General features: G+C 43.1%; 1 protein-coding gene across 4 annotated transcripts; it reads left to right on the plus strand.

Moving 5' to 3' along the window:
- Window positions 1–1,275: 1,275 nt before the first annotated feature.
- Window positions 1,276–27,884, plus strand: ltbp3 (latent transforming growth factor beta binding protein 3). Of its 4 annotated transcripts, XM_044042632.1 has the most exons (29): window positions 1,276–1,906; window positions 13,860–14,138; window positions 14,216–14,379; window positions 14,469–14,574; window positions 16,070–16,156; window positions 16,309–16,425; window positions 16,570–16,707; window positions 16,850–16,957; window positions 17,033–17,046; window positions 17,124–17,172; window positions 17,364–17,441; window positions 18,102–18,227; window positions 18,490–18,621; window positions 18,701–18,829; window positions 18,915–19,034; window positions 19,276–19,398; window positions 19,491–19,613; window positions 19,705–19,824; window positions 19,916–20,044; window positions 20,153–20,323; window positions 20,427–20,507; window positions 20,601–20,729; window positions 20,822–20,959; window positions 21,046–21,186; window positions 23,680–23,808; window positions 25,183–25,344; window positions 26,125–26,211; window positions 26,331–26,459; window positions 27,003–27,884. In XM_044042632.1, the coding sequence occupies exons 1-29, from the start codon at window positions 1,666–1,668 to the stop codon at window positions 27,107–27,109; spliced, it is 3,657 nt and encodes a 1,218-aa protein (XP_043898567.1). In that variant the 5' UTR covers window positions 1,276–1,665; the 3' UTR covers window positions 27,110–27,884. The 4 variants fall into 4 exon arrangements, with proteins under 4 accessions (XP_043898567.1, XP_043898570.1, XP_043898569.1 ...); XM_044042635.1 differs by lacking the exon at window positions 23,680–23,808; XM_044042634.1 differs by lacking the exon at window positions 18,102–18,227.
- The last annotated feature ends 44 nt before the right edge of the window (window positions 27,885–27,928 follow it).

Below are 27,928 nucleotides of genomic sequence, written 5' to 3' on the forward strand. Positions count from 1 at the left end.
GAGGAAGTGACTCAACTCTCTTTGTCTCTTGCTCACTTTCACTGCTCGCCCATATGTGACCCCAGATGCTGGCAGTCTCACGGGAGGCTTTTCTTAGCACATTCACTTTTCCCAGGCAGCACATGTGTCTCATGTGTTTGACAGGAGTAACATTTCATTTTTTTTAACTGTTCTTTTCTGTCGACTATGGACAGAAGCTGACTTTTATAGAATTTGGTCACATGTGCAAAAGTTAACTGTAATTTGTCGTTGGAAGGAGGACAACGGCCCAAACTACAGGCACAGCAAGGGAGGAGGAGGAGGAGGTTTCTTTTCTATAGCTTTATTTCATTGTTATCTCTGACTATATGTCAGGTTTTTTACACTTGACATATCTGGTTGTAATATGTAGATATAAGTGACATTTTCACCCGTATGGTGTCAGTTTAACGGCAGTGCTGGTTTAGCCACTGTCTTCACTTTCTGTTCTTCTGCGGGATAAACACATCTCAGCTATAGCTGCGAACTAAAGTGCCCCTTTAGAGTGGTTAAAAACAGGAGGAAGTGCCCCAATGGCTGCCATACATTTGAAGCAAAGGAAAATATGACTTAAAAATGTATTGTTTCTAAAGGAGTGCCTTTTTTGTAGTGCAGAAAAGTGATGCAGTGTCCTGTAAGATGCTCTTGCAACTTCATATCCTGAATATCCGCGTCATGGTCGGGTCGCACTGTGGACATATTAGTGGTGTCTACCCCACAGTAGGTGAACCTTTTCATTTTTTGCCCCCCCGCCCTTCCAAATGTCTTTGCACGCCACTGCACATAACGTGTAAAGAGCAGTGAGTGAGTCTCTGCGTTTGATTTACACACCCTTACAAAGAGAATGAGCAGCGCTTCAGTTGGCGCCTCCACCACAGTGTGTGTGTGTGTGTGTGTCGGCCTTGAGGCTGTAAACACAACACAAGCCACAGTGGGTGCAGAAGTGTTATTCTCTCTCTTAGACCCTAACACAGCTCACATGTTTATACTTAGGCTCCATACTTTCTATTCTTTTTCTTGTTTTACTGTCTTTTAATGTGTTAACGTGTATTGTTATGAGAGTGGATAAAAGTGTCATCAAGCACAGTAATATGTTACTGTGTGTGTGTGTGGGGGCAGCAGAGGAGAAGGGAGGTGGGGATGTTAGGAGAAATAACCAACAAGGCTCCTTGTTGCTCCTGCACCGCCTGACTGGCCCGCTGCCAGGGTTTTGCAGAGAGGGTTGGCTCACTCCTCCTCTCCTCCCTCTCCTCCCTTCTTTCTTTCTTTCCTTCCCAAACCAGCATACGCACTCCGTGCAACTCTCCAAAGGAACGGGGAAGGAATAAAGGATAAAGAAGCACAAAAGCAAAGAGGAAAAGTTTTGTTTTTTCTTCTCAAACAACAGCAAAGAAAACAAGCAAGGAGGAGAAAACTCCCAAATATGCCAAACGGTTCGGTTTTAGTGACGGATCACTTAGGTACGCGAGAAAAGTAACTCTGTTTTCTGGAGAGAAAACAGGAGGGAGGACGCGCTTGCCCCTCGACACCGTATGAGACGTCAGAAAATCAGCCAAAGAAAGCAGGCGCGTTTGGGCTGGAGCTGAAGTCCTCGGCTTGTGGTTGAATGCGTCCGCGTCTGTGTGGAGGGCAGTGAAGGATGCCAGGATGATGCCCTCTCTGAGCCTCCATCTGCTCGTCATCTGCTTGAGCGTCCACAGGCTGGTGCGCTGCGTGGAGCGCTCCTCCACGCGGGAGCGCTTCAAGGTGGTGATCGCTCCTTTCATCTGCAGGCGGATCTGCCACAAGGGCCACTGTCGGAATACATGCGAGCAGGGCAACAACACGACACTGATCGCTGAGAACGGACAGGGCGCAGACACGCTCACCGGAGACGGCTTCAGGGTCGGTGAGTAACGATGGGGACGGTACGCGATATTATCGCTCACCGCGGTTAAAAATGAAGCTGACAGGATCCCGGTGTTTGTTACATTGTAGTAGTGATGCATTCAAACATTTTAAGCAAAGTGGTTTTTCCCTCTCAAAACTGTCCAGTTTAAGAGAAACTGTCAATAACATAAATGATATTATCACAATATTATCGATCACCATGGAGCTGTGTATCGGCAAGTATACCATACAAATTATTATTGTGATATTTATAAATCATTATAGTAAGGTGATCTTTTTCCCCCCTCAAATTTTCCAATGTCTCCAAAAACGATACACAATGTTATTGCTCACTGTGATTAATCGACAAGAATGTGATATAAATCCCCATAACCTTATATATTATAAAATATACAGCGTTTCAAATAATCAATGCAGTATCTTGCTTTGAATTACTGTGATATTTTTACTGCGTCAGTATTTTCTCACAGGTCTAATCACAAGTATTTATTACCAGGATATTTGTGAAAGGGAAAACTTGTTCATGTCCTGCTAGCTCACTAGCTTTTTTTAAATGTTGTGCCACAGGGGGGAGCCTTCATATTTTCAGTTATTCCAGGACACTTGGATTCAGAACAGTCTTGGACGACGCTCACATTGCCAGGCTGTAGTGACTCATATCTGAATATTTCCATTGATATGACTGGGCCCAGTGGCACGGACGTGTCTGCATCTTTGTGAGACTATTAAGAACGACTAAATGAATGCAGGGCCGTGCTTTCATGAAACGGGAGCTGTTTTTATGAGGGTCCCTCTGCTAATGTCAACTGAAAGTCATTTATAAATACAGAACGATATTTAGTGCTGTGATACGTCTATCTTCCAATTCATGTGCACTTTACATTTTAAAGTGAAATCAATTTAAATGTTATGTAAAGGTAGCCCCCCCTCTCACATTGTTTTTTAAAGCCCCAGTCACTTTATCCTGTTTCCAGGCCTGGATGTGATTCAGATCTGATCATTTCAAGGCTGTGTGGTCTTAGTGTGAATTCTGATTTTCAAATCAGACTTATTTGGTCAACAGTATGTGGTTTAGATTGGATATATATCTGATATTTGTGGCCCTGCGACATGAGTGAAAACAATGATCTTGAAAGTCAGACTCGAAGAACTGTCAAATCTAAACTGTATTGGATCAAACCCGAATCAGGAGTTGTGTTCGTGCCACAATCTTTTTAAGATTCTTGTTTTTTTTTACTTTAATATGTTAAAAGTCGGTCATATAATTCAAATGTTTCTGTTTCTGTTACATGAGATAATCCTTTTTCCGTTCTATACGGGTTACAATTTCAGAATATAGTATTATCACAATCATGAATGAAGTGAATCACTATTATAAGTTGTACATGTACATGAATCAGCCGAAACAGAACAGACAGTAATTGTTTTTCAGTGGAGTTGTAAATCTGTGGAGCTCAAATTACTTGTTTGGAAGATTAAATCTGGTCTGTTGCTAATAATAATAACTTTTCTTTTGATTTAGATTATTTTCCATGGCTCTATGCCTTGACGAGTAACTAAAGACTACTAAACACGTTTCACGATTGTCTTTCAAAGTAACTAGTAAGTGTCAGATCACTAACGTGCAATTGATTAAAAATAAAATAGACATTATTCACAGCATTTGAGTACAGCAGACGAGTCGGCATCCTTTGTATCACTGTTGTTTAAACCGTCATAAATATAAAGTGTAGCCTCCTCTGCTTGATTAACAAGCAAATCAGCAACTGTTATGTATCATTTTTATTATTTTTTGATCTCTTTCAAGCAGGAGTTTATCTCGACTCATGTCAGGTGGCTATGAATAAATAGGTGGTTAAGATGAGGTGAGGTGGGTTTACCCTTTAAATGGTGAGGCATGGCTCATTACATGGCAAATAAATGTACTCGTCAGCGCTATACTTTCCCCCCTCTGCTCTAGGGTCTGGTTGAGTCTGGTGAGTGGAGCCTTTATGTGCCGTATCAGATCAGCTGTGGTGAAATCAGGAGTCTGGCGGTCTGCATCGGTCTGCATCGGTCTCTGGCCCAGAACCAACTCTCACTGCTCCGTTTTCCTCTAACCTGCTCACTGTAGAGCATGACATACTATAATAAGGCAAGAGTGAGCTTCAGCTTCTCTTCTCTTCACTATATTCTTTAGCTTCATGTGTGTCTGCCAGCGCACACGCTGCTAAGAATAAGTCGTATGCAAGGTACTCACTCTAATTTGCGTGGCTGTGGTGCGTCTTACGGTAAGCACACTGTGTGGAGGAGTTTATGACACAGATGTTCGCCTCGCCAGCTGTTTTCTTTGGTATGCCCATGTGAAAGTAAGCAGGCTGATTCATGTGAGGTCAAGTGAATCGCTCTTGTAGCACAGTGGCAGTACTGTGAGTGTCCAAGAGTTGGCCTGGGTCCACCAGGTCTCCGTCTTCCTCAGTTTCCTTGTGCTGTTTTGGGTTTTATAGCTTTAAAGGAGACCATTTCAATTCCGGGAATGCTTCACAGTCTGCGTCCTGGATATCACGGTTCCGAGTGTCTGAGACGTGTGATGTTCGGTGTCAGTCCTGGAATGTGCTGTGGACAAGTGGAAATGTCTCTCTTGCGTGTTAAAACTGTAGCAGCGACATGTAGAAGGGAGTCTAACGTCAGCACAAACCCGACCCCGTCCAAATCCGTTTCCTCAGCACAAATCCTTCTCCTGAAGATTTGGGGAATTTGTGTGCTTCATTTTCACAGTTGTAATTTGGCTGGTGTTTTGTGGACAAAAAGAAGAAGAAGAAGAAGAAGCTTTTAAATTGTAAACTGGGGTTCCTGCCAGTAGATGAAGATCATTTTTATGGGCATGACTATACAAATTACAGAGAGCGAAAGTTTCTGAAAATGAATTGAAACCCTCTCTGGGCAGGCTTAAGTGTGACTAAGTGAGATAAAAGGGATAAGTCACTTTAAGTTGGCAGCCTACCACAGGGTTAACGTACAGAGACGCATGTATCTCACCTAAATCCTTCACAAACTCAAAGCATTCCATTTACAATGATATTTGGGTGGTTTGCTATGAAGCATTAATGGCGTAAGAGGACGGAGTTGTTGTTTTTGGTCCGGAGATAAATATCTCCACGTCTGTTGGATGGATTGCCATGAAATTTGGCAAACTGCATTCATTTCCCACACAGGATACGGTTTCACTTTTGTGTGCATACATAGTTTGAGTTGCTGGGGAAGAAGGAGAAGGGGAAGTTCCAAAAGAGAGCAGATGTAAGTGCAAGTAATACCGAGGGCAATTCAAAGGGACGGACGTGAACTCACTTTATCGCTCTAAGATGAGGACGTCGTTGGCTGGGATTTAACAAACGTGACACAAATGAAGCTGGTGTGCTAAATATGTCTGTGGTGCAGGCTCATGCTACACAGGTAACAGAGATGCAAGTGTGGTGTGTTTGGGGCTGGGAAGCCCCCCAAAACAGACATCAGTATGCCCCATGTGTGTCATCCATTCATAATACAACCACGGGGATGAAAAACCATCGAGACATTCAACTGTTCCAGTCGTTACAGATGGGGAAAATAAATTCATCAATACAATTATCCATAAATGTAAATTATGACCCGTCTGATGTGAGAAGCGTGTGATTATGAGACGGAGAGAGACAGACAGACGATCAGATCAGATCCTTTCAGTCTTCTCTACATGAGGACAAATCACCTGGATGACAGGCAGATGTGTACGTCATGCCCTCTTTGACGGGGCTTCCACTGAGCTGCAACGCTGAACTCATTGTCAGACAGACAGTCGGCGGTTATCGTCTATCTGTTATCTATCTATCTATTATGGTTAACTAAGTAGCAGTTAGTGAGCGCGTGTGTAAGGTGGACACAACACATCACAGCAGCCTATCTGTAATCATTATCCAACACGTGTTCCGTGCGACACATGTCACACCACATATTTAGCAGATTAAGAAACGCTATCAACACTTCACCGACTGTATTTAAACGACGACACGCTCGCATTACTCGTATGTTTCCAGCAAATCCACATCAGCATTTCTCCGTTCACACAGAAGTGATGAAAGCATGGAAACTTGAAATCCTACCAGAGATACTGGCAGGCAGAACACAGTTGAAACGTAATGTGCCAGTGTGAGTCATCATCAGACTCTGGGTGGATGCAGGGGCATGTACATCTTGTATTGTTTATGACATCACTCAGAAAGAATCGGGAGAGAGAATGGTTGAAATAGTGAAATGTTACAGCAATGTCATGTCTTTCCTGGACGTGCTGTCACTTTTGTGTTGGAAAAGATGATGATCTCAAATGTCTTGTTTTGTCCACAAACCAAAATGACGCTTTAAATGATTCCTTTGTTATCCAGAGCGAAGAAATGAAGAGAATATTCACATTTAAGAAGCGGAAACAATCGCAAATCTTGGTTTAATCATGAAAAAAGCTTCGAACCGATTAATCCATTGTCAAAATTGTTGTCGATTAATTTAATAATTGATTAATAATCGATTCATTGTTTCAGCTCTAGTCCGATTACTCCTCCATGTACTGTATACGCTTAGTCAGACTGGATTCGGACTTGGTATTCTGCGTATGCACCAACATTTACAATACATGCCTAAACCTCGGTAAGATGTCTGATTAAACGAGCACAACAAACAAACAGATCTTTGACGACTTCATAAACTGACCCTCAGTTCAGTATTACTGTTGAACTCGCTTATCCTGGCAGTTTGTGTTGGAATATACTATTGTTTGGCCACTTGTGTAAAGACAGAGGAGATGTCCTAACAATGGTACTTTTCTTCAGAGCAAGCGTTGTGTAACGGGTGAAACACAACCCTGCTGCACTCCCCAAAATACACCGTCACTGAATAAATTCTATTCTCTGTCGTTTTTTTTTTGTTTTTTTTTTGGTCATGGAATAACGGTTTCTTTGTGCCGTAAATCGAGTTTGTGACGGTGGTCCAGACAATATCATGCGAGGCGTATTTGGCACTTGTTTTCATAATCATAATCATAATAAGAAGTTGAAGCTTTAACGTTCGCACGTGTCGCAGTGTTCGTGAGTGTTAAGTGCAGCATCTTGTCTCCAGACGTCGTGTCCACTCTCGATTCTCATCTTTTTCTGGAATACATAAAAAGCGCAGGACCTCATGTTGGAAAGGATACGGTCTTCATATCATATCGCAGTCTCACATTGACTTGCCTAAAATGGGCACCATGAGAAGTGCAAATGGCTATTTCAGGATTTCCTATGGTGTTCTGTATTTAGAGTAAAGTGGCAGTAGTAGTCCTGTGGTTTGTTTTGGATTTCCCTTGGCATGGGTCAGAGGTCCATGGGAGCCTGAAAATAAAGACAAGTTAGTCAAATATAGATGGAGAAGGTTCTGCTTTCTCTCTATTTAGGAGGGAAGTTTATTTTACCTTTCAGAGCCCTCTGCTCTTACCTACCCACACACACACACACACTCTTGTTCCTCTGGTGCCAAACTTCATAGAATATGAGAAAATCAAACACCTGCCACACTGAGGTCTGAGCTAAGGTTGGGGCGCAGCACCTGTGTCGCTCACCTCATGCACCTTCAGCTGCAACGTATTTGTGGAGAATGCGACTTGATGTTGGTGCATCCTGTGTCTTCAACTCCCTGTCAAGGATGGGATTTACAGTAATATTTGTGGACGCTCGGGTCTACCTTCACATGTGGGACGCTGTTAGTTCTGTATGAAGAGCATAATAAAGTAAACAACTACTAAATAAATAGTAAACAACTCCAAAAAGAACATTGTTGTTAGGGTTATAAGTAGGATACTCAGGATTGGTCCGATTGGATATCAGAGATAAAAATACAAAATCCTATACATCACATGCTGCACTATACAACTTTTATTATTTATTAGCAGAAGTTGAATATATTATCCATAAGTTATGTTTGCATTAATGCACAAAAATAAATATTACTACTGACTCCTCCATACCAGCACTTCATTTAAAGGAAACAGCATCATGTAAATGAAGCTTGTAATCAGTATATTGTTTATCACCATAAGGGAAGCGTGTGTGTGTGTGTGTGTGTGGTGCTCTGAGAGCACAGATTGCTGAGTTCAGCTCAAACAAACAGCCTCCTTTGCCATCTTTAACACTCTCCTCCCATTTGCTTAGCGAGGGGGGAGAAACAGCAGTTATTTAAAGCTGCTCGGAGGAATGCGAGCACAGGGGACTGCACCCGCACCCACGCAGGACCCTGTAGCTGTAGTGATTAACCCGGGTAAACAGAATAACACGACCTCTGCCAGCGCTGCCGGCCGCTGTGGCCTGAGAATATGCAACCGACACTCCCTTACCTGCTCCACTCTCCTGTACCTGACATAATCTCAGCAGAGCGCTGTCAGCACTCCTCTACGTGCCTGCCCTTCACTTCCTATAGCTGAGGCTTTTAGACAATCATTATATGACATCATCCATATTTATGCCAAGATCCTGTCTGACTCTCTGGCTCCCTCTCCATAAACATCTCTGCCAGAGGGGAGTGACAGGGTAATACTGGATCCCTGCCCACCCAAGTACTTTTCAAAGTGCTCTGCATATTTCCATGAGATGTAAAAACGTTGTGCAAGGCAGAGTTTGATTTAGATTTTGGATAATTGCAAACCTCCCTGATCTTTCTGACGCCGGCTTCTGCACTTCGTCAACGTCCGGCGTCTGTACGGTCAACAAACGGTTGTTTTCGGCTGACTCTGACTCTGGTAATGAGCGCCTTCAGCGACAGTGGTGGACGCTGGAGAAGGCCCGCGCTGTTGTTTGGATAGTCAACGCTGCTCAGTGTCGGGGGGGGGTGATGGAGCACAGAGAGATCTGCAGGGGGGGGAGGAGGAATGCGTGCACACAGGTTTGTCTTTTCAAAAGACAGTGATTATGTCATTTACTCCCAGTGTCTGGCTCAGCTGCAGGAGTCCGACCCACTTCATACGCAGCTCTTTCTCACTTGGTGTGGTGTGTGGTTTCACAGTGCCAGTCGATGGTGGGCGTTTTTGGGCATGTGGTTTCCTGCTTTGGACCCGATGGTAAAAGTAAGCACGTCATACCAGCGTGGCCATTCCACAGTGGAAGAGTGGGTTTGTAGTGGCGTTTGTTCCACTGTTGCAACCTCGTGTTTATTCTTGCTTACAGATAAATGAGATCTGATGCCAGTTATTCTTTCCATACTTGACTGAAAATATTCAAAAATGATGTCCAAACTTTTCAGTTTGACCGAGCGTCTTCAGATGACAAAAACAGAGCGCCTGTGGTTCGGGTTGGGCCAGGTTTGTTCTCTCTTGAGCGGGAGTTGCACTGCAGCTCACAGTTAGATGCAGTGAAGTCAGAGCGGCTGTGCTGTGTGTGTGTGTGTGTGAGAGCATGTGAGATGTTATTCTCTTCACTTTGCACAGAATAACCTGGATGGAAAGACATATACGTGGTTCGGTAGTCTGTGACGTGAAAGGGTCATTCAGAGCACTGCTTATTGTTTTGATTTCCCCCATATGTATCTCATTCACCCATTTTGTTTAACACTATAAAGATTACGTTCTCTTATCTGTCCAATATGTGAAGCTGGAGACGAAGCTCTACTGAGTCAGTGATTTCACTACATTGAGAGGGTTTGATGCCGCGTCACCTTCACTGTAACCACAAAATATACCTTTTTGATCGTTTCCTCCTCTTTCTCATACACTTCTGTGTGTGTTTTACAAGTCAAAACACGACTCGACGTCTGGGTGGGCTGTTTAAGAGCAGCCCTGTATCATCGTGAAAGTGACTCAAAGATTCAGGGAGTCTGAAAGTGAGTGTGTGTGTGTGAAGAAAGGGACAGAACGGTCTATTGTGTCATGTGTGTGATGGGAGATGGTAGCTCGGTGAGACGTGGTAGCGTTTCAACTGTGGTTTGTAGGACTGTAATTTGTTGTTTTTGCACAGGGAGGGTGCAGCAGCCGCCGCTGGACGCACGCGGTGGAGGGAGGGGCTGATGATGCGTCATCTCCAGACAGACAGGAGTGAGTGGGTGGGTGGAAACAGAAACAGGGCAGTCAAAGGGCAACTCTTTCTTTCTCTCGCTCGCTCTTATATCACTTATTTAGCTGTTGGGGAATGTGTAGTATGTTTTTCCTAAAAGGAAAAAATAATGTCTGGGAATGACAATAATTCCTCTACGTCGTCATACTGCGTTATTCCCTCCATTTCCCAGATACCTTTTTGTTTTCCAGCTCATGTTGTGAAGGGATCTGTTCTGTCTGTCTTTTCATTCAGTTCAATTTGCTCCTCTACTTGGAGTGAGCGCTGCATGGGAAAATGATATGTTTCCTGATTGTCTTGGAGCAGGCCTGCAAGCTGAACGCGAGTTCAATATTAAATTAGCTCTCAAAGACGAGGAGAAAAAAAAAACTCTGACTGAATGTTTTCTCAGCTTAACTGAAGCCATGTGGAAAAACTGTGGCTATACGTTTAATGTAAAAGCAGTTTACAGTGAATGAGTCCAGTTTTGGAAAGATCGAAATAGTTCCTGTTCATCCCTCTGTTTTATTTAAAACTAAGCCGTGTGGAAAGTCACACCTCCCATCATTCATGTTCATGCCTCACAGTCTGTGAATAACTCTAAGGTCTAAGCTTTTGATTTTTAATAACATGCCACCTCGAGTCTCTGGAATGTGTTTCGAAGCCTGGCTGCCTGTGAGACTCGGATTTTAGAGCAGAAAATCTCCTAATGAATCCTGAAGTGACCATTTAAAGGGAAACAACAGGAGCAATTAAAGCTCCTTCAGTTAATATCTGTCACATACACAGACGATGACACCACGTCACGTACTCTACAGGATCTGCAGAAGACATTAGCCTATGCATTGCCAGTAATATGACATGGGCTCTAATGTACATGGCAGATGTGTTTTTGTTTGTGTGACTCTCTGAACCACCAAAGACATCTTTGATGTTTGAAATCCTGAGTTTGGGATTACCTTGGTGCCACAAACTTACCCAACAAGCTTGAGCTTAAAAGCAGTTTATTTGTCTATGGACTTTGGTGCAGAAGAACGATATAAGCCGATATACTGACGATATCGCTGCAGAACTTTTCCTTTAAGTCAGATACCGTGTGGGGATCCACACCCAGAAAAATGTCCCTGTAAAAGGCTAAATTTAACTTTCTGCAGTCAGTCAGTGTTATGGTCTGGATTCCCCACCACTGCAGTTAAAATGAAGCATTTCACCCTTAATCTGTTTAAGGGAATGTTAAGTTGTGGGGGGGGAATGTGTTTTTCTACTTAGGAAAGAAAGTTCATTCTCTGTCCTGCACGTATCCCTTAACCTGGTTTTGATTATCCGGGATAACTCCAACTATAAAAATGAACACTATCATGACAACGTTATATTGATGCTGGACTAGAGCTTTGCCGGCTGTTGCCTGCTACATGTGTAAAATGTGACGTTTGATTTCGTATTGTTAATCTAATTAGAGGCGTTGTAAATCATGCTACACGAGGCTGATACATGTATAACTAACAGATGTTCTGCGGCGTATTTCCCAACAGACGTGCTGTCAGTGCCAGACATGTTCCACATACCAGCAAACTACACACTTATTCTTTATTTTGATTTGATTTATTTCATTTGCCCTATAACCTATACAGGAGCTTTTTATGGACCTTAAATGCACTGTTTTTCCAAGTGTAATGACCTCATGTTACCTTAAATACGAAACTCGCTCCATGTGATATACAGTGTAAATGTGGGGGGAAAATAAGCAACATGTGCTCTCATGTTTTGTGACCGCTTAACCACAGCGATTGTTTCAACAGAAATCACTGAATAATGAATGTAAATAATTGGGGTCTAGACAACACCTGCACATATCTTGTGCCAAACCCCCTTTATGGACGTTCTTGGACAGAGGACGAACCGTGTCAGGACTGTACTTGGCGCCAGTCATTCGATGGCATCACCCTGGGCTTCCGTCACATGACAAGATGACCTCTGGCCTCGGCCTCTGTCCAGGAAACGTTACCCTCAGAGTGTAACATGATCCCCTCGCTCTTTCTTTGTGTTTGTGTGTTTCATTATCGTGGCATTGACCCAGACGGGGCTGCGTCAGTGCACCCGGCCTCCCCAGCCAGACGAGGCCTCAGCCCAGACTTTCCCTGCATCATCTCTCCACTCTCTGTGGGTTTAGATTGTGTAATCACATTTGGAAAGAGGCTTTTTTTTTTTTTTCCTGCCTTTCTGCGTCTGCGATTCCAATTTTCTACCCCCACATCTTTCCCAGTTTCCTCTCTTTCTAAATCCAGCGTTGAGATAAAAACACTAGAAACTCTCTGACTGTATATGTCAGACAAAGAAGAAGACTTTGGTGTCGTCGCTGCACCTATAGCCCACGTTACATGTTGTGCCTTTTGGCTTTTTAATTAAAGTTCTTTCATTTATTTTCACTAAATGGGGATGTTCCTGCTGCGTTTAAAGTGATCTAGTCCCCTAATTACGCCACAGCCCAGACTACTTGGCAGTCCGCACCTAATTACTTCCATGTGTGCTCACTTGGCTCAGCAGAAGAAAGAGGCCTCCTCTCCTCTCCTCTCCTCTCCTCTCTTCTCCTCTCTTCTCCTCTCTCCTCTCCTCTCCTCTCTCTCTCCTCTCCTCTCCTCTCCTCTCCTCTCCTCTCCATTATCGTAGAAAACAACCCATTATGGAACAAATACAGTTCGATGGATGGTGTTTGGACGGTGTAAACTGTAGAACTGGATTCTAACAGATGATTCGTAGTTAATGTGGGAGAGATGATCAACATAAAAAGGCTGTAAAACCTTATGTTTGGCAGGTTACGGATAAGGTGTAAGGTGTCTTTAGGCTTCAGGCTGTAACCAACGTCTTTATTGTCTATTATATAGTCTATTACTTTCAATTGTTTGGCTCTGGTCATTGGCCATGGTTGCCTGGCAACCTGTCTCCGCCAAGAAAGACTTGGAATTGGAATTAATGAGACTAATTAGGTATCACAATTACTTCCGACTAATTGACCATTTTAATGGTACATGTTTGTAGTGAACAAATTAAAGTCAAATAAGTTGTTTGTAAAAACAACAACAACTCTCGAAGACGCTTGCAAAGTTTCCACACACCCCTGCTCTGTCTCTCTCTCTGTCTCTCTCTCTGTCTGTCTCTCTGTCTTGCTCTATTGCTCCCTTTTTCCTTTGATTGTTCTATTGTGGGTATTTCAACACTAACTGGACTTAAAATAAACACAATGGGGCGACCTAATAAACCTGCAGTGAGTATACTGTAAATGCTACGACCGTGTCTCCAGCCAGCAGCCTTTCCCATAGATTTCCAAATCTTTCCCATATGTTGGACTGAAGCTGTCAAAGAGATCAGTGACTTCACCTTATTTTCTGCTCACACACTCGCGCCGTCTGGCTGGAGGGACCTGTAATCGCGTCGTGATGGTGGGACGCTTGCAGTGGTGCAGTATAGAGTTAAAATGTTATATCTCCCTGTTCATGCCACAAACTTTTGTCTGTTTACCCCTGTATACTGCAGAATCTGTTTCTATCATGCTTTTAAAGAGAGGTGTCACCACTCTCATGTGACCAGGATGTGGGCTGCATATTAGACCTTTATTTATTTATTTATTTATTTATTTATTTATTTATTTATTTATTTATTTATTTATTTAAGTGTCGTAAATGAATCTGCATATATGTCATAATAAAAATATAAAAGAAAATCAAATGAAACATTATATTGATATTCAAGGTTGTGATTTCATATCTGGCACAATAAAGTGGAAGTGAGCCTCAGTATCCAGTCAGATAAATTGATCTGTGCTTGTTTTACTGAAGTTTTCCCTCCTCCTGTGTCTGCCCTCTCTCTCTCTCTCTCTCTTTCCCCCTGTCTTCATAGTTGTGTGTCCTCTGACATGTATGAACGGAGGCGTCTGCAGCTCGAGCAAGCACTGCCTATGCCCGCCTGGCTTCACCGGTCGCCTCTGCCAGTTTCCACTCCATCACATACAACATGCTCAGGCGGCGCGAGGCAACAAACAGCCCGTCTACCCTGTGTCTTTGAAGCCAGATGGCCAGAAACTAACGGAGCAAGCAGGCATGGGGCGTCCGCAGCTGCCACAAACACACTCAGTTTTCACCTTACCTTTGCCACAATCAGGGCATCACTCATCCGAAGGTACCTAAACTTTTGCCTCAGTAACTCCTTATTGGATGTGACATTTGTCTGATTCCTACCCTGTTCTGTGCATTCAGTGCAGATTAATGTGCATTTCCACCGCACGTCGGACACATCTTTAGTCCTCCATTCTCTGGACCCGTCAGAGGTCAAGCCTCCTCACAAGACCGGCCCACGTCTGATCCCTTCGAGGCACAAACCAAAGGGCCGCTGCTTCCAGGAGACGACGCCCAAACAAGCCGTGAGTTCAGGTTCATGCCTCCTGACACCTGACACTTCATTTATTATACTCTTCACATTTATGTCTCTCTCTCTCTCATCTTTCTTTAGTGCAACAGCACGCCACTTCCTGTTCTGACTAACCAGGAAGATTGCTGCGGCAGTGTGGGCAATTCGTGGGGACAGAACAAGTGTTACCAGTGCCCCAAACTACCAAGTTAGTTAAGTTTCTTTCACGCCAATATGAGCAGGTATAACCTGAGATGGTTTTTCATCCCTACGTCGCCCGTGTGTGAAGTGGGACCGGGAAACGAAGCATAAATAAATAAAATGTATTCAATTCGATTATTTAAGGATGACATAAAGCACACGTGATGTCCCAGGTTGTAAAATCACGCCAAAAACTGAAGCAGAGGAAGAAGAAACTAGTGCATTTCTTCCCCAGTCTTGCGTTCCAATTGGAGCCAAAGCTGATAAACACCTGCGAGCATTAGAGAGTCATCTGAGCTCGCAGGGAATGCTGATAAAACACACTCCCACTGGGTTTTTTGACCAGTGGGATTAGTGTTCCTCAATGACCACTATTCATTATTCCTGCTTTGTCGATGTTCTGCACTGGTTGTTTACTCGTATCCAGTGTTTACACCGGATATAAATATAAATTTGTTTTAATTCAGCTACATCTTGTGCATCCTTGGGAACAAATTATTGTTTGTTGAGCAGAAAACTGCGACGCATTCCTGGCAATTCACCTCGTGAAATTACGCCCCGAGATGAAAGCGAACCAAAACAATCACCTCATACCTCTATAAAAATGTGTTTGAATGTGTGGTTAGGTGAGGATAAGGGAGCGGATCAAACGTTGGGTGGGGGGAGAGAAAAAGAAACGGAAGAAATTATGAGAATTACACCGAGACAGTGAGACACAAAAAGAGAATGTGGAAAATAAGCCCCTATTTAAGCATGTTCCTATGGGCCTGCCCAGTGCTGAAGATTGAATTTCAAGAAAATGTTGGCTACTATGTCTTTTTCCACTCTATTATTCTGCCTCTCGGTTCTGACTCAGACAATGCGTCCTTTGACAGAAATAAAAAAACTTGATACTGTGTGTCTGGTTAGTCTTTAGATCACTGGCTGCATGCCCAGAGCGCTGCCTGGGTTCTTATGTTCATATCCATTCATCAAAGTGGCAAACGTTTGTGTGGGTAACTCGCCAATAAAACTGCCTCACAACTTTGACCCCCTTATGGAAAATGTGATCGTCTTCACAGTGGAAGAGTCACGTGTTGTTATGAGCTCAAACCTCTTCAAACACTTTTGTTCTCTGCTCGGACACAAACTACACTCGACCCTTGGCCTCATTAAATAAAATCAGTCATTTAAAAAAAAAAGTTTTAATATAATATTGCTTAAATATAAAAAGTCCATGATATTGCAAAAAAACCTGTTTGCCACTGAAAAAGAAGTTTGTTTACACCAAAGTCCATAGAGAAAAAAGGCACACAGGAGGCCTCTATTTGTGACGTCAAAGGTGTTATTTTATTACGACTCATTTAAAATGATTTGTTTGGATTCACCTAAGAGACAAAAACTTACCAAACGTGGCAGAAGAAGCTCGGTTGCTCCTCGGTCCCTGCGAGATAAAAGGGCTGATTTTCTCTATGGACTCTAAGGGTTCTCTCTTGTGTCTCCCATGTCTTCTCCTCTCTCAGACGCATCTGTCAAGCAGACCATTGTGGAAGAATATGGCTCTACCTGTCCACAAGGCTATAAAAGATTCAACAGCACTCATTGTCAAGGTAACGTGGACTCATAACAGCTCATAACAAGGACAAATCAACGCCAACAGCACAGTTATTCACTTTCTATAAAAGTACAGCTACTTCTGTATGTGATGAATGAAAAAGGTGTACTCATTGTAACTTTTACACCCAAACTCGTGACCTTGAAGATATCAACGAGTGCTCCATACAGGGTGTCTGTCAGAATGGAGACTGTCTGAACACACTGGGCAGCTTCAAGTGTTCCTGCAAAGCGGGTTTGGTGCTGGACAGACATCGATGTATCGGTGAGTGAGTGAGACGTCCCCCTTGTTGTTCCTGGTTCTCGCCAATTTCAGTTTCCAAAAAAGGGGATTCTTCTTCTTCTTCTTCTTCTTCTTCTTCTTCTTCTTCTTCTTCTTCTTCTTCTTCTTCTTCTTCTCGTGTGTCAGAGCCTCCCATGGAGCAGTGCTTCCTCGACAACAGTGACTGCACACGCCCGCTGGGCTACATCACCCAGGAGACGTGCTGCTGCACGGTGGGCAAAGCCTGGGGTCGGAACTGTGAAAGCTGTCCTGAGGTGGGCACAGGTGAGTCTGAGAGGAGCACTCTTATGTGATACTTACATTAATACGACACTAATACTGAAACATCCCATCATTTTAACCACTGCGTAACATTTGGTGATGCAGTGATTAGAATCCCTCTCTTTTTCCTCCATGCGCTGCTCAGTGGCCTTCAGGAAAATCTGTCCAGCTGGGAAAGGCTACTCGTACCAGAACATTAGAGAGACAGTGGCGATCCCTCCCTTCATCTTCCCTCGCAAGCCTGATAAGGACGGTGAGTAGTCAACATATGTAACATATTCATGTAATTGCACAGTTAATCATATTCTTTTATCTCTTTTCCCTCCAGAGACAATGCGGCCGGTAAGACATCGTTCCTATCTTTAAAACAATGACAACAGCCGGTTGATTGTAGGTATTAAATGAACTCTGTCAAACAGGAGAGTCCTGTGCAGACGTCTACCCACACCAGCAGTCCTCGTGTGCCTGGTAAGCACATCTCCGTTTTGAGTCACTCAAGTATTCACGTATTTGCTACTTCAGCGGTCACAATGAGGGTGAACGTTGCCTTCCTACTGTTTGCTGCAAAGCCGACCTTTATTCTAGTGTAGAGAAATGTGAAGACATAAATAATAAATCTAAAGTCTGTCCACTTCATCTGTCTTCTGTCGGATCCACAGTTGTTAAACCCCCTCCTCCGACAATGATCCGACTGACCCCAGGCAATGACCCCTTCGAAACACAGACTAAAGTGTTGCGTGAGTGTCCTGCAAACCTCTCGATTGACTCCTCCTTATTCTCTATTACCTTTCGCAGAGAGTTGCTTCATGCTTCATGCTCTCCACATTCCTCTATAAGAGAAGATGGTCCACCCCTCACAAATGACGTGTTGACTTTCCCCTGTCAGCTGAATCTAACAATAATGGATTTCCTTTATAAAAGTGACTTTACACACAGACGAGATAACGGCAGTGATATGAAATGGTGACGCTTCCACACAGTTTGGATGTCACGTGCATTCAACCGTGAAGCATGAACCAACCTGAAGACCATGTTCACACCCTGCTGTGTTGTATAGAAGCAAGTGTTGCCTTAACCTGACGGCTTATGTGACACTTGCCTCATTCCATGAACCACAAACCAGTCACGGAGGAAAGCATCACTGCATTTTGTTTGTCTGATTCTGGTCTTGTGTGTTTATTTTATGATTATTGGAGAGTTCGTGAATGAAAATCCAATAGTCATTTTCCTCTGATTTAATAAAGTCAGGTGAACATGGCCTAAGATAGAAGCACTTCACTATGGCATGCTTGTTATCAGCTTTGTTTCTATCTATCTTATATATCTATATATATATATAGATATATAGATAGATATATGAATGATCCTGGTCCACTGTGTTTCCCCCTTTGATCCAGAGACAGACGAATGTAAGCTAAGCGTGAACATCTGTGGCCGCGGCGAGTGTGAGAGCACCCCCAACGGTCGCGTCTGTCACTGTCACGCCGGCTACCATCTCAACCCGCAGAGGAACTTCTGTGAGGGTAAGAGACGATGGTAGAGACGGCGACGAATGTGGAACGAGAAACTTCCCCGGGTGGAGTTTCTCATGCATGCGTATCACGCCGCTCCACAGGAACAGTCATTTGGAAGTTTGACGTTATATTTTATCTGGTTGAAGAAAACCTAAGTAACTATAGCGTGTCTTATAAAGACATCTTTAATTCATGTAGTATCTAGAGCCATTTATTCCAGTCCCAGCATTTTCATCGTTACTGTAGCTCAGTCTTGTCCTTTGTTGTCCAGATGATAATGAATGTGAGACAGAGCCGTGTGGGCATGGCCGTGGCCGCTGTGACAATATAGAAGGAAGCTACAAGTGCTACTGTCACGATGGTTACAAGCCCATGGTGCACGGTGGGAGGCTCAAGTGCATTGGTACGTTATAATAGCCAAGTTCACTCCAGGATTCTTTGTAGCAGTTACTTCGATCCTGACATTCTCCTGTCCGTCGCAGACATGAATGAGTGCTCGAAGCCGGACATCTGTGGCGTTGGAGGCCAGTGTGTGAACCTGCCCGGTTCTTATACATGTGAATGTCATGCCGGGTTTAGGAGCAAGTCACACCATCATCGGGCCTGCGAAGGTACAAACACTTTGACGTCTTTCACGTTATGGATTATTAAGTTTAAAATGACACGCGATGTAAAACCTTCTCTCCTTCAATCCAGACATAAACGAGTGTTTTAACCCCAAGACTTGTCCCAAAGAGCAGTGTGAGAACACGCCAGGCTCGTACGTGTGTGTTCCTTGCTTGCCTGGTTATGAGGCTCGCTCCGGCAAATGCTATGGTGAGTTCAACACTGTCATCATTACCCTGCGAAAGCTTTATTAGGTCAAACACCATCACAGTGACTCACACCCGTATTTACCAGGAGCAAAAATAGTAAAATAGTTTATTAGGTCAATCTAAAAATATGCTTTTGCTGGTATGACTTTATTTGGCTAATCCATTTTTGACCCTCCCAGTATCATGTGAAAATTCAAGTCCAAAATACATATTGCAATAAATGTGTCATTGCATGTCAACAGACATAAATGAGTGTCAGAAGCCTGGCATCTGTCCTAATGGCCACTGCGAGAATCTCCCTGGTACGTACCGCTGTCTGTGCACCGAGGGCTTCCTGCCGTCTGCCGACAGCAAAGCGTGCGGCGGTAAGTCGTGCTGACCTGACCTCTCCAGCCTTTCACACAGGTCACCGTTACCTTCATGAAGTGACGATGACGTTGCTCTGTCTCTCTCACAGATATCAACGAGTGTGAGGACGTCCGGCTGTGCGCCAACGGCAACTGCATCAATACAGAAGGCTCCTTCCAGTGCCTGTGTTCCTCAGGATACAAGCGCACACAGGAAGGCAGCCACTGCGAAGGCATGACTCACGCGACACCCTCCCATGTGCAAAGAGCTCGCTGCATATGAAGAAACGTAGTAAATGTTCTCATCGCCTTTTACCGTCACAGATATCAACGAGTGCGAGAGGCCAGCAAACTGTCAGAGGGGCCGATGCATCAACAAAATGGGCTCCTATCACTGCGTGTGCCAGGAAGGCTACATGCTGATCAGAGGCAAGCGGTGCCAAGGTCAGTATACATGTATATATACTGTATGTATACAGTAAAACTGAAGTATCTGTATGTGTAACAGTTGTGACCTGTTGATCCTCCCTTTCAGACATAGACGAATGTGCCGCAAACAGAAGTCTCTGCCAGCCGTACGGCTCATGTGAGAACAGACCGGGCTCGTATGTGTGTGTCTGCAATCACGGTTACGTCCCCTCGGAGGACAAAAAGAGCTGTGACGGTGACACTGCTTTACTGTTGACCCACATTCATCCGTGTGGATCTGTTTTTTAGGGGTGGGATGTTTCTACTCACTGTTTACTACTGCTTCTCATCCTCCCGTCTGCAGCGGTTCGAGTGCTGACGGAGGAGAAGAAGGAGTGCTACCTGAACCTCGACGACACCGTGTTCTGCGACAGCGTCCTGGCCACCAACGTCACCAAGCAGGAGTGCTGCTGCTCCATCGGCGTGGGATGGGGAGATCACTGTGAGATCTACCCCTGTCCGGTCTTCAAGTCAGGTACATTTGACCTTTCATGTCATACAAGGGGTCGCAGAGTGTTCTAACACACATATGTATGTCATTCACTGTTTGTCTGTTTTATTTATTCGTCTTTACGCAGCGGAGTATAACTTCCTGTGTCCAAACGGCAAAGGTCTCTATTATGAAGAGGGACACCAGTACAGCCTGCCCACCTACCATGGTACGTGTCATGTATTATGGGTGACCACATGAACTGAAATGTGGATGAGACAACAGTATGGGATGTGACACGTGCTTTCTTCTTTGTCTGTAGACATCGATGAGTGTTCTTTGTTTGGTGAAGAGATCTGCAAGAAGGGCCATTGTGAGAACACGCTGCCGCTGTACGAGTGTTACTGTCAGCAGGGCTTCTATTATGACGGCAACCTTCTCGAGTGCATCGGTAAGTGAGTGCATGCGCGGCATAGAATGACACTTCGGAGGTTTTTTATCGCATCACTTTGAGTTGGAACCAGATTTGATCTGCTCCCTCAGACGTGAACGAGTGCCACGACGAGTCTCTGTGCAAAAACGGTCAGTGCGTCAACACTGAAGGCTCCTTCTACTGCGTCTGTAAGCACCCGTGGATTCCCGACTCCAGCAAGAAGATGTGTGTGATTGCGACAGTCGCAGGTGAGATAACTCGTATCTTCCACTCATTTGTTCCGGGCCGATGGAGAGATGATTGTAAACACTGGCTTGACCCTTTGGTTGCGCAGATGTGAACGAGTGTGATGACCCGGCCAACTGTAAGAATGGCCAATGTGTGAACACGCCGGGGTCACACTACTGCATCTGCTCCCCGCCCTGGACGCTGGCCATTGACCGGAACAGCTGCGTGACTCCCGAGGAACAGGCTGGTGAGTGCAGAGCCCTCGCAGTGTTGGGGATTATGAAGAGCAACAGCAAGGTCGTGTTCAGTAACAGCGGGTTTTCCTGGAAAAGTCCCACAAAAAGAAGCAACAGTATTAGCGGTGGCCCAAAAGTGGAGAAAACTGCACATTCTTTTGGCAAAATGGGAGTGCACAGTAAAAACATTCAAACCATTGCACACAAACTCTCTTGCTGGTGTTTGTTTGTTTGTTTCACGCATAATTCATTTGTTTCATGCCAAGACTGATGAAACTGCACCAGTCAAATGAGACGACTGCAAACAGGTTAGAATATGACGGAAAACGCCAAAGAAGCGTTTTAGAAACGTTTCAGAAGTGAATCCATACCACAAACTCTTCCTGAGGCAGGTCTGATAGTTTTGCTTGACAGGAAGGATGCATATAACAAATCAATTATTTTTTATTATTATTTTTATTATTTATAACGTTGGAAGAGCTAGCATTATGTGAAATCACACATGGTGCCGATCCCAGCTGACAAGACGGGGTACACACTGGACATGTCACCACACAAACCTCACACAGTTAATAAAGCAATAAATCAAATGATAATAAAAACTATACAGAGGAAATCCAGGTTGAGAATTCAGATCATTTATGTTTCACTTAATATGTTGGGGGTTTTATCCCCTCATAAGCATTTTATCTTTTAATAGGCATAAATTCATGCTTTTCCCACTTTCCACCTTCAGACTGGGTACATTTTAAAGGCTTACATTATGTATTATGAATTATAAATCATTAGGTAGGAGCTCTAATTGCTTTTTTATTGCATTCTGTCATTGCTGCTTGAATTACTCATGCAACACAGAGCTATACATGACATTACTGTGTATGTGGTTGACAGTGGTTCCCTTGTTTTAAAATAACGTACGGGGCTTATTGTGACATGAGTGATGTGATAACGTAACGCTTTAGGCGACTGTGTGGGACACTCATGACTCAGGACTAGTCTGTGACTAGTCTGTAATCCCTACAGATTGAGAGCGCAGAAAAATGCCTGCAGCACAGCTGTGTTGCTCCTGGTGGACGACGGATGACTTGTACAAATTCTCTACCGTCCTTTATTGAATCCATGAGGTCAAGTTTCTTTTGGCCGGATATGATGTTGGAAGGGTAGAGTAGTGGTGGTGGTCGCTGTCGGAGCCAGTGCCTCTTCACTAAAGTGTGTTTTGTTAATTTGGCATCATTCTTTGGAATGAAGTGAGTTTAGAATACAAATGATGGATGCTTGTGGTCTTCCTGTCGTCAGGGTAACCAAGAAATGGATAAATGGCTTGAAAACCAACTGAGGGGTTTCATTTTGGCGCAGGCTTTGATGGTTAAACTGTCACTTTGAGTAAAGTAAGAAAATGCTCTACACAAAGGTGGATGACTGACAGGTTTACAGGTCCAGTGTGTAAGAATTAGTGACATCTAATGGTGAGACTGTGCAACACGTTGTCCTTCCCCTACCAGAAAAGGATGTAAACACTCTCTGTGCTGTTTCCTCCATCTCCATCTTCTTCTTTGCTGTTTTTTGCCTTGGGTTTATAATAAATCAGCTTTTCATTTTAAATTTTAAACATTTGTCTATTCTGGCTGTTGGAGAAACATGGTGGTGCAACACGACCTTTGCCTAAAGTACATATATAAACCAAATGACTTTTATTTTGATGTGTTTATACACTCAGACAAGTAGTTTATTCGGTTTCTGCCATGAAACTCTCCATGATTGAATGTGATTTATAGTCCAGACTTCTGACTTGATTTGGAATCACATAGAGGAGTTAGAAACCTAATTAAATGTTTATTAAACCAAACCAAGAACGACAGAATAAGACAACAGCTAATGTCAACGTCCTGTATCGATACATCCACTGCCCCTTACAGATACAGATATATATATATATCCCTCATCCAAGAGTCTGTTTCATGTAATCATTCATTTTCTCTGCAAACTGCCTGCAAACATCTTGACAGATACAAATTCCTGTGTTGATGTGTTGCTGCAGCCAAGCTTCCTGTTGTACTCTGCCGCCTTCTTTTGCATGGAGCACAGTGTGGTTGCATGTTCGATGGAGACCAACTGTACAACGCATGACTCAAGTTCCCTTTCTAAATACCATTGCAGCATGTATGGTAGAAGCCTAAAGAGAAAGCAAATGGCATTTGAAGGTGACGGACACAAAAACAAAAGCCACTGTGTAGTATTACCCAAGCCAATACAATATTAATGCAATAAATGCTGCATCGGATGCTTAAAAGGGTTTGGTTTTGTTGAGATTGGCGTCTCGACAATGACCACAGGGATAAAAGTGAGCGCCGTCGTCACAAAAGAGAGTGTTTATTTCACGACTATTGTATTGAATTGAGTCAAATAGCGCAGATGCTTTTGTTACTGTGTCCACCACCTGTCAATAAGAGCTGGCCCCAAGCAGATGTTCATACTGTAACCAGTGTCTGTGGTGCCCTTTGCAGATGTGAATGAGTGCCAGGACCCCTCGTACTGTAAGAATGGGAGGTGTGAGAACACGCCCGGCTCCTTTCACTGTTTTTGCGACCCTCCCCTCACCTTCAGTGCAGCGCTGAAACAGTGCGTCTATGACGGTGGGTAAAACAAACAAAAAAATCAGCATCAGCATCAGCATCAGCTCGCCTGAGCCTGATTCATTCAAATTAGTTTTGGCGTTTTTCGACATCTGCCACTCATGTTGCTCTTGCTAATTCCTCCCAATCTCTGTCCCATCCAGCCTGTACGGGCTTTGTTATGTCACATTCCCTCTTACCCACTTTACAGAGACATCGAATGTACACATTTAACTTCAGGGTATGTTCAGTGTCAAGAAATGTGATTTCAGCATTTTCTTTCTGCATGTTTTTGGTCTCCATTTTTGTCCACGTTAGAAAAAGACAGAAACGACATTTGAAGGATCACCAAACGGAGAATGGCTCACTAGTGATAAGGGCTGCAATTCTTTCTCTCTCCCCTTTTACAAATAGACCTGAATATCTTTGGATTAAAAACCACTAAACACTTAATCGACAAAATCAGTGAAACAATCGAAAATAATTGTCAATTGCAGCCCTACTACTGATATTTCATTCACAGTTTAGTACTAATGTGTTATTAGAAGTAATATTATAAATATAGAATGGTATTTCCGGTATCCGCTATTATAATCTTCGACTTGACAGCTGAGCTCTAAATCTGCCCAGATTAAATGAGCACATGTTATTCCTTTGTTATGAAAACAGGCAACAGAATTTCACCTCTGTCACCTCTGATCATTGCGACTCTCTCCACATACACTGCGCAGAGATTATACTATGGCATTTGAAAGGATGACAGCATTGTTCAAATTATATTTTGATGCTGTATTTTTAGATATATATATGATTTTCCCAACAATGGTCTGCAAATGTTTTTTTGGGCCAAATTAATTGACAGAATTTCTTCCAGCCATTATTTATTTATCTCTAGGTCACCATGGCGTATGGTGGATTAAGTTATTTTATGATATCTGTTATTTACAACAAGCCAGAAAGTGTTATGGGTGCTAATAGCATTATTTTATGGGGGGGCGGAAATAACATCTGCACTTTGGCAGCTGCATGCTTAGAGTTTACAAGCTTAAACATCATATAACATCACAGACTAAATGCCTCTCCTCATAACATCTATGTGTCACACTTATAGTAGATTATTGTATGTGTTTCTTTGCACAGGTGTGTACTTGTACTAGTGCATGTGACAAATAAACCTTTGAATATGTCCTCGAATAGTGTGTAAGTGTATTGAAATGTTGTAAATGTAGATATTTCACATGCTATATTCATCTGAAGTGACACACACACGTTCTATTTTCATGGACTTTCTCCGCAGTGTTGCCTAATATTAGTTTTACTCATATAACATTTAACCTTTAATTGTTCAACCACAGTTAACATGTGTGTTTGTTTGTGTCCAATCTTTGAACTCAGATCGAACTGCAGCCCACAAGGACGTGTGTTTCCTGCGAGTGGACGAGGGTTTGATCTGCAGCGAGCCAACGAAGGGCATGGTGGTGACCTACTCGGAGTGCTGCTGTCACTACGGTCGCGGGTGGGGGCCTGAGTGTAACACATGTCCATCCAGAAACTCAGGTGAACACACTCACTGTCGACTCTGCTTCCATCCATCTTCTACCGCTTTATCCTCCACATGAGGGTCGCAGGGGGGTGCTGATGCCAATCCCAGCCGACATAGGGCAAAGGTCAGGGTACACCCTGGACAGGTCTCCAGTCCATCACAGGGACACATAGAGACAACCAAACATCCACACTCACACCTACGGTCAATTTAGAGTGTCCAATTTGCCTTATTCCCAAATCTGCATGATCTGGGATTAAGGCAACACACACACACACACACGGGTAGGGCCGGGTATCAGTCAACAATTTTCGATACCTTCACTTATCACTTCACTTAAAAGAAAATGACTGTACATTACAAATCCTGAGTTTTTATTGTTCAGCTTTGGCATTTTTACACTCAACGCAGTTGATTTAGATTAAACAAATAAACAAATTATTTTCAGAGCAAAAAGAACAATTGCAAACAAGTGATAAATTATTTTCATTAAGGATTATCTCTTTTACAAATATTGCATTGCACACTATATTAGTATTCATTAGAGCTGCAACTAACGATTCTTTTCACAATCGATTAATCTGACGATTATTTTCTCCATTAATCAATTCATCGTTTGGTCCATAAAAAAAATGATCAGATCTTTATCACATGATGAACTCATGAAAAACAAGACATGTTTGATACCAGGTAGTGTCATGGTACCATAAAAGAATCGGAGTACACACGGGGAGAACATACAACTTTGTAACGTAAATGTATGAACTAAAAACACGTGTTTGTTCCTCTCTCAGAGATGTTCAGTCGCCTGTGTGAGATGCACCTGGAGACGGAGTCGGACGGCGAGCAGGACTTCCTGCCGGTCTTCAACTACAACCCGGGTAGAGCCACAAACCAACTTTTGCAGCAAATCCACAGTCACACTGTGTGTATGCCAGACGTTTAGCACGAACCCAAACCCTGATTCACCTTTTTCCTCTGTGTGCCACGTCTTCACCAGGCGACAGCTCAGAGGAGGATTCAGATGAATGTAGCTGTGCAAATGGCCGCTGTGTCCGCTCCTACCTGGGCACCATGTGTGAATGTAACAAAGGCTTTAGGCTGGACCACTCACGCACCCGCTGCATCGGTTTGTACTTCTTCAATAGCATGCTTTTATATTATTAGGAATTGTGTCAGCATTACATGCACGGACGGAATTTTGATTACTATATTAATCACTATGACTGTACTATTACTAGTGAAGTAACATTTGCAAAAAATATTCTTATTTTTATTAACTTTATTATTTTTCTGTCTTAACTATTCATATATTATGTGATTAAATATATACAGTATTTATTTTTATTTATTTATTGTTTCCTTTGTGGTAGTCCCTCCAGTAGATGGTGCCCTAGCCCTAGAGCTGGCTCTGCCTACTACTACTATTACTAATTATGACTTCTTTGTTAGTTTATTTACTTAGTTTATCTCGGTCACATGTAAACACAAATAAATGCAGATACAACACGTCAAACAGAAATACAAGTTGGTCAAATAAACAGATGATAATGGTAGTTATTTGAGGACAATTTTTTTTGACATTTTATGGACCAAACAACACATTGAATCGATTATGGGAAATGGTCGTGCGTATAAAAGCTGATGAATGTCTGTGTTCCATGTTTTCCAGACATCGATGAGTGTGCAGAATCAGTAGCTCGCATCAGTCCCTGCAAGAGCGCTCGCTGTGTGAACACCGTCGGCTCGTACAAGTGTTACCGTCGCAGATCTCGGTAACCACTGCGTGTGTGTCACGTCTGTCTAAAGTATCCATCACACACACACACACACACACACGTCACAGTCCGCAGCTACGAACATGCTCTCGTCCAGCCATAGAAAAGGCTCATACAGTATGATGAGACATTACATATCATTGATACTTCCCCATTTTTTCATATAAATAAATATTTGTTCGACGTGTTTTGTAATTGTTATTTTTAAATAGTTTTTTTGTGATTTTGTTTCCATCTTGTTGTTTTTTAATTTCCTTATTGCGACGATCTGTCAACGATTAACTTTAAATCTCTGATGACAAACCCCCTCTTGTTTTGATAGAGAAATATTTTATCTGTCCATTCAATATTTGTATACTGTAAAAATGCCACAAGAACTTTTATATGTTATGGTATTACGACATTCCCACAAGTCCACAAAAGTCTGAACTAACGTTGTATTTTCTCACCACGTGTTTGATGTTATATTATTGTACAGTTTGTCTGCTGGATTTATTAGTTCCTGTAAGAGTAGTTTCTGTATTTCCCTTGTTTATTTGTTGATGTTGTTGATATGAGAAACCTGAAGTTTTTGTATAATTTGACATGTGCACCAAAGTGGATTTGAAGCCAGAGAGAAAAACAGGCCATCACCTTAGCAATAAATGTTTTTGGGAGTATTTGTTTCTCCCGGTAAAAAAAAGTTTGACATAAATGCTGCATCAAAGTATTTAGGAAAACCAAAGACGCAGTTCAAATGAAAAGAATTAAATTAAATAAAGATGTCGCTCACCGGTCGTGTCTTTGTCTGTCTTGTCTTTTTAGTAGTGGCGACCCGTCC

This window comes from Solea senegalensis, linkage group LG13 (genome assembly GCF_019176455.1).
Source record: "Solea senegalensis isolate Sse05_10M linkage group LG13, IFAPA_SoseM_1, whole genome shotgun sequence".
NCBI classification, from domain to species: Eukaryota; Metazoa; Chordata; class Actinopteri; order Pleuronectiformes; family Soleidae; genus Solea; species Solea senegalensis.

What these genes read in the sequence shown, in the direction of transcription:
- ltbp3 (XM_044042632.1), top strand. Translation starts at nt 1,666, where the DNA reads ATGATGCCCTCTCTGAGCCTCCATCTGCTCGTCATCTGCTTGAGCGTC. An exon ending in TCGCTCCGGCAAATGCTATG is followed by an intron (nt 19,035 to 19,275) that starts GTGAGTTCAACA and finishes GCATGTCAACAG; the next exon opens with ACATAAATGAGTGTCAGAAG. An exon ending in GACTCCCGAGGAACAGGCTG is followed by an intron (nt 21,187 to 23,679) that starts GTGAGTGCAGAG and finishes TGCCCTTTGCAG; the next exon opens with ATGTGAATGAGTGCCAGGAC.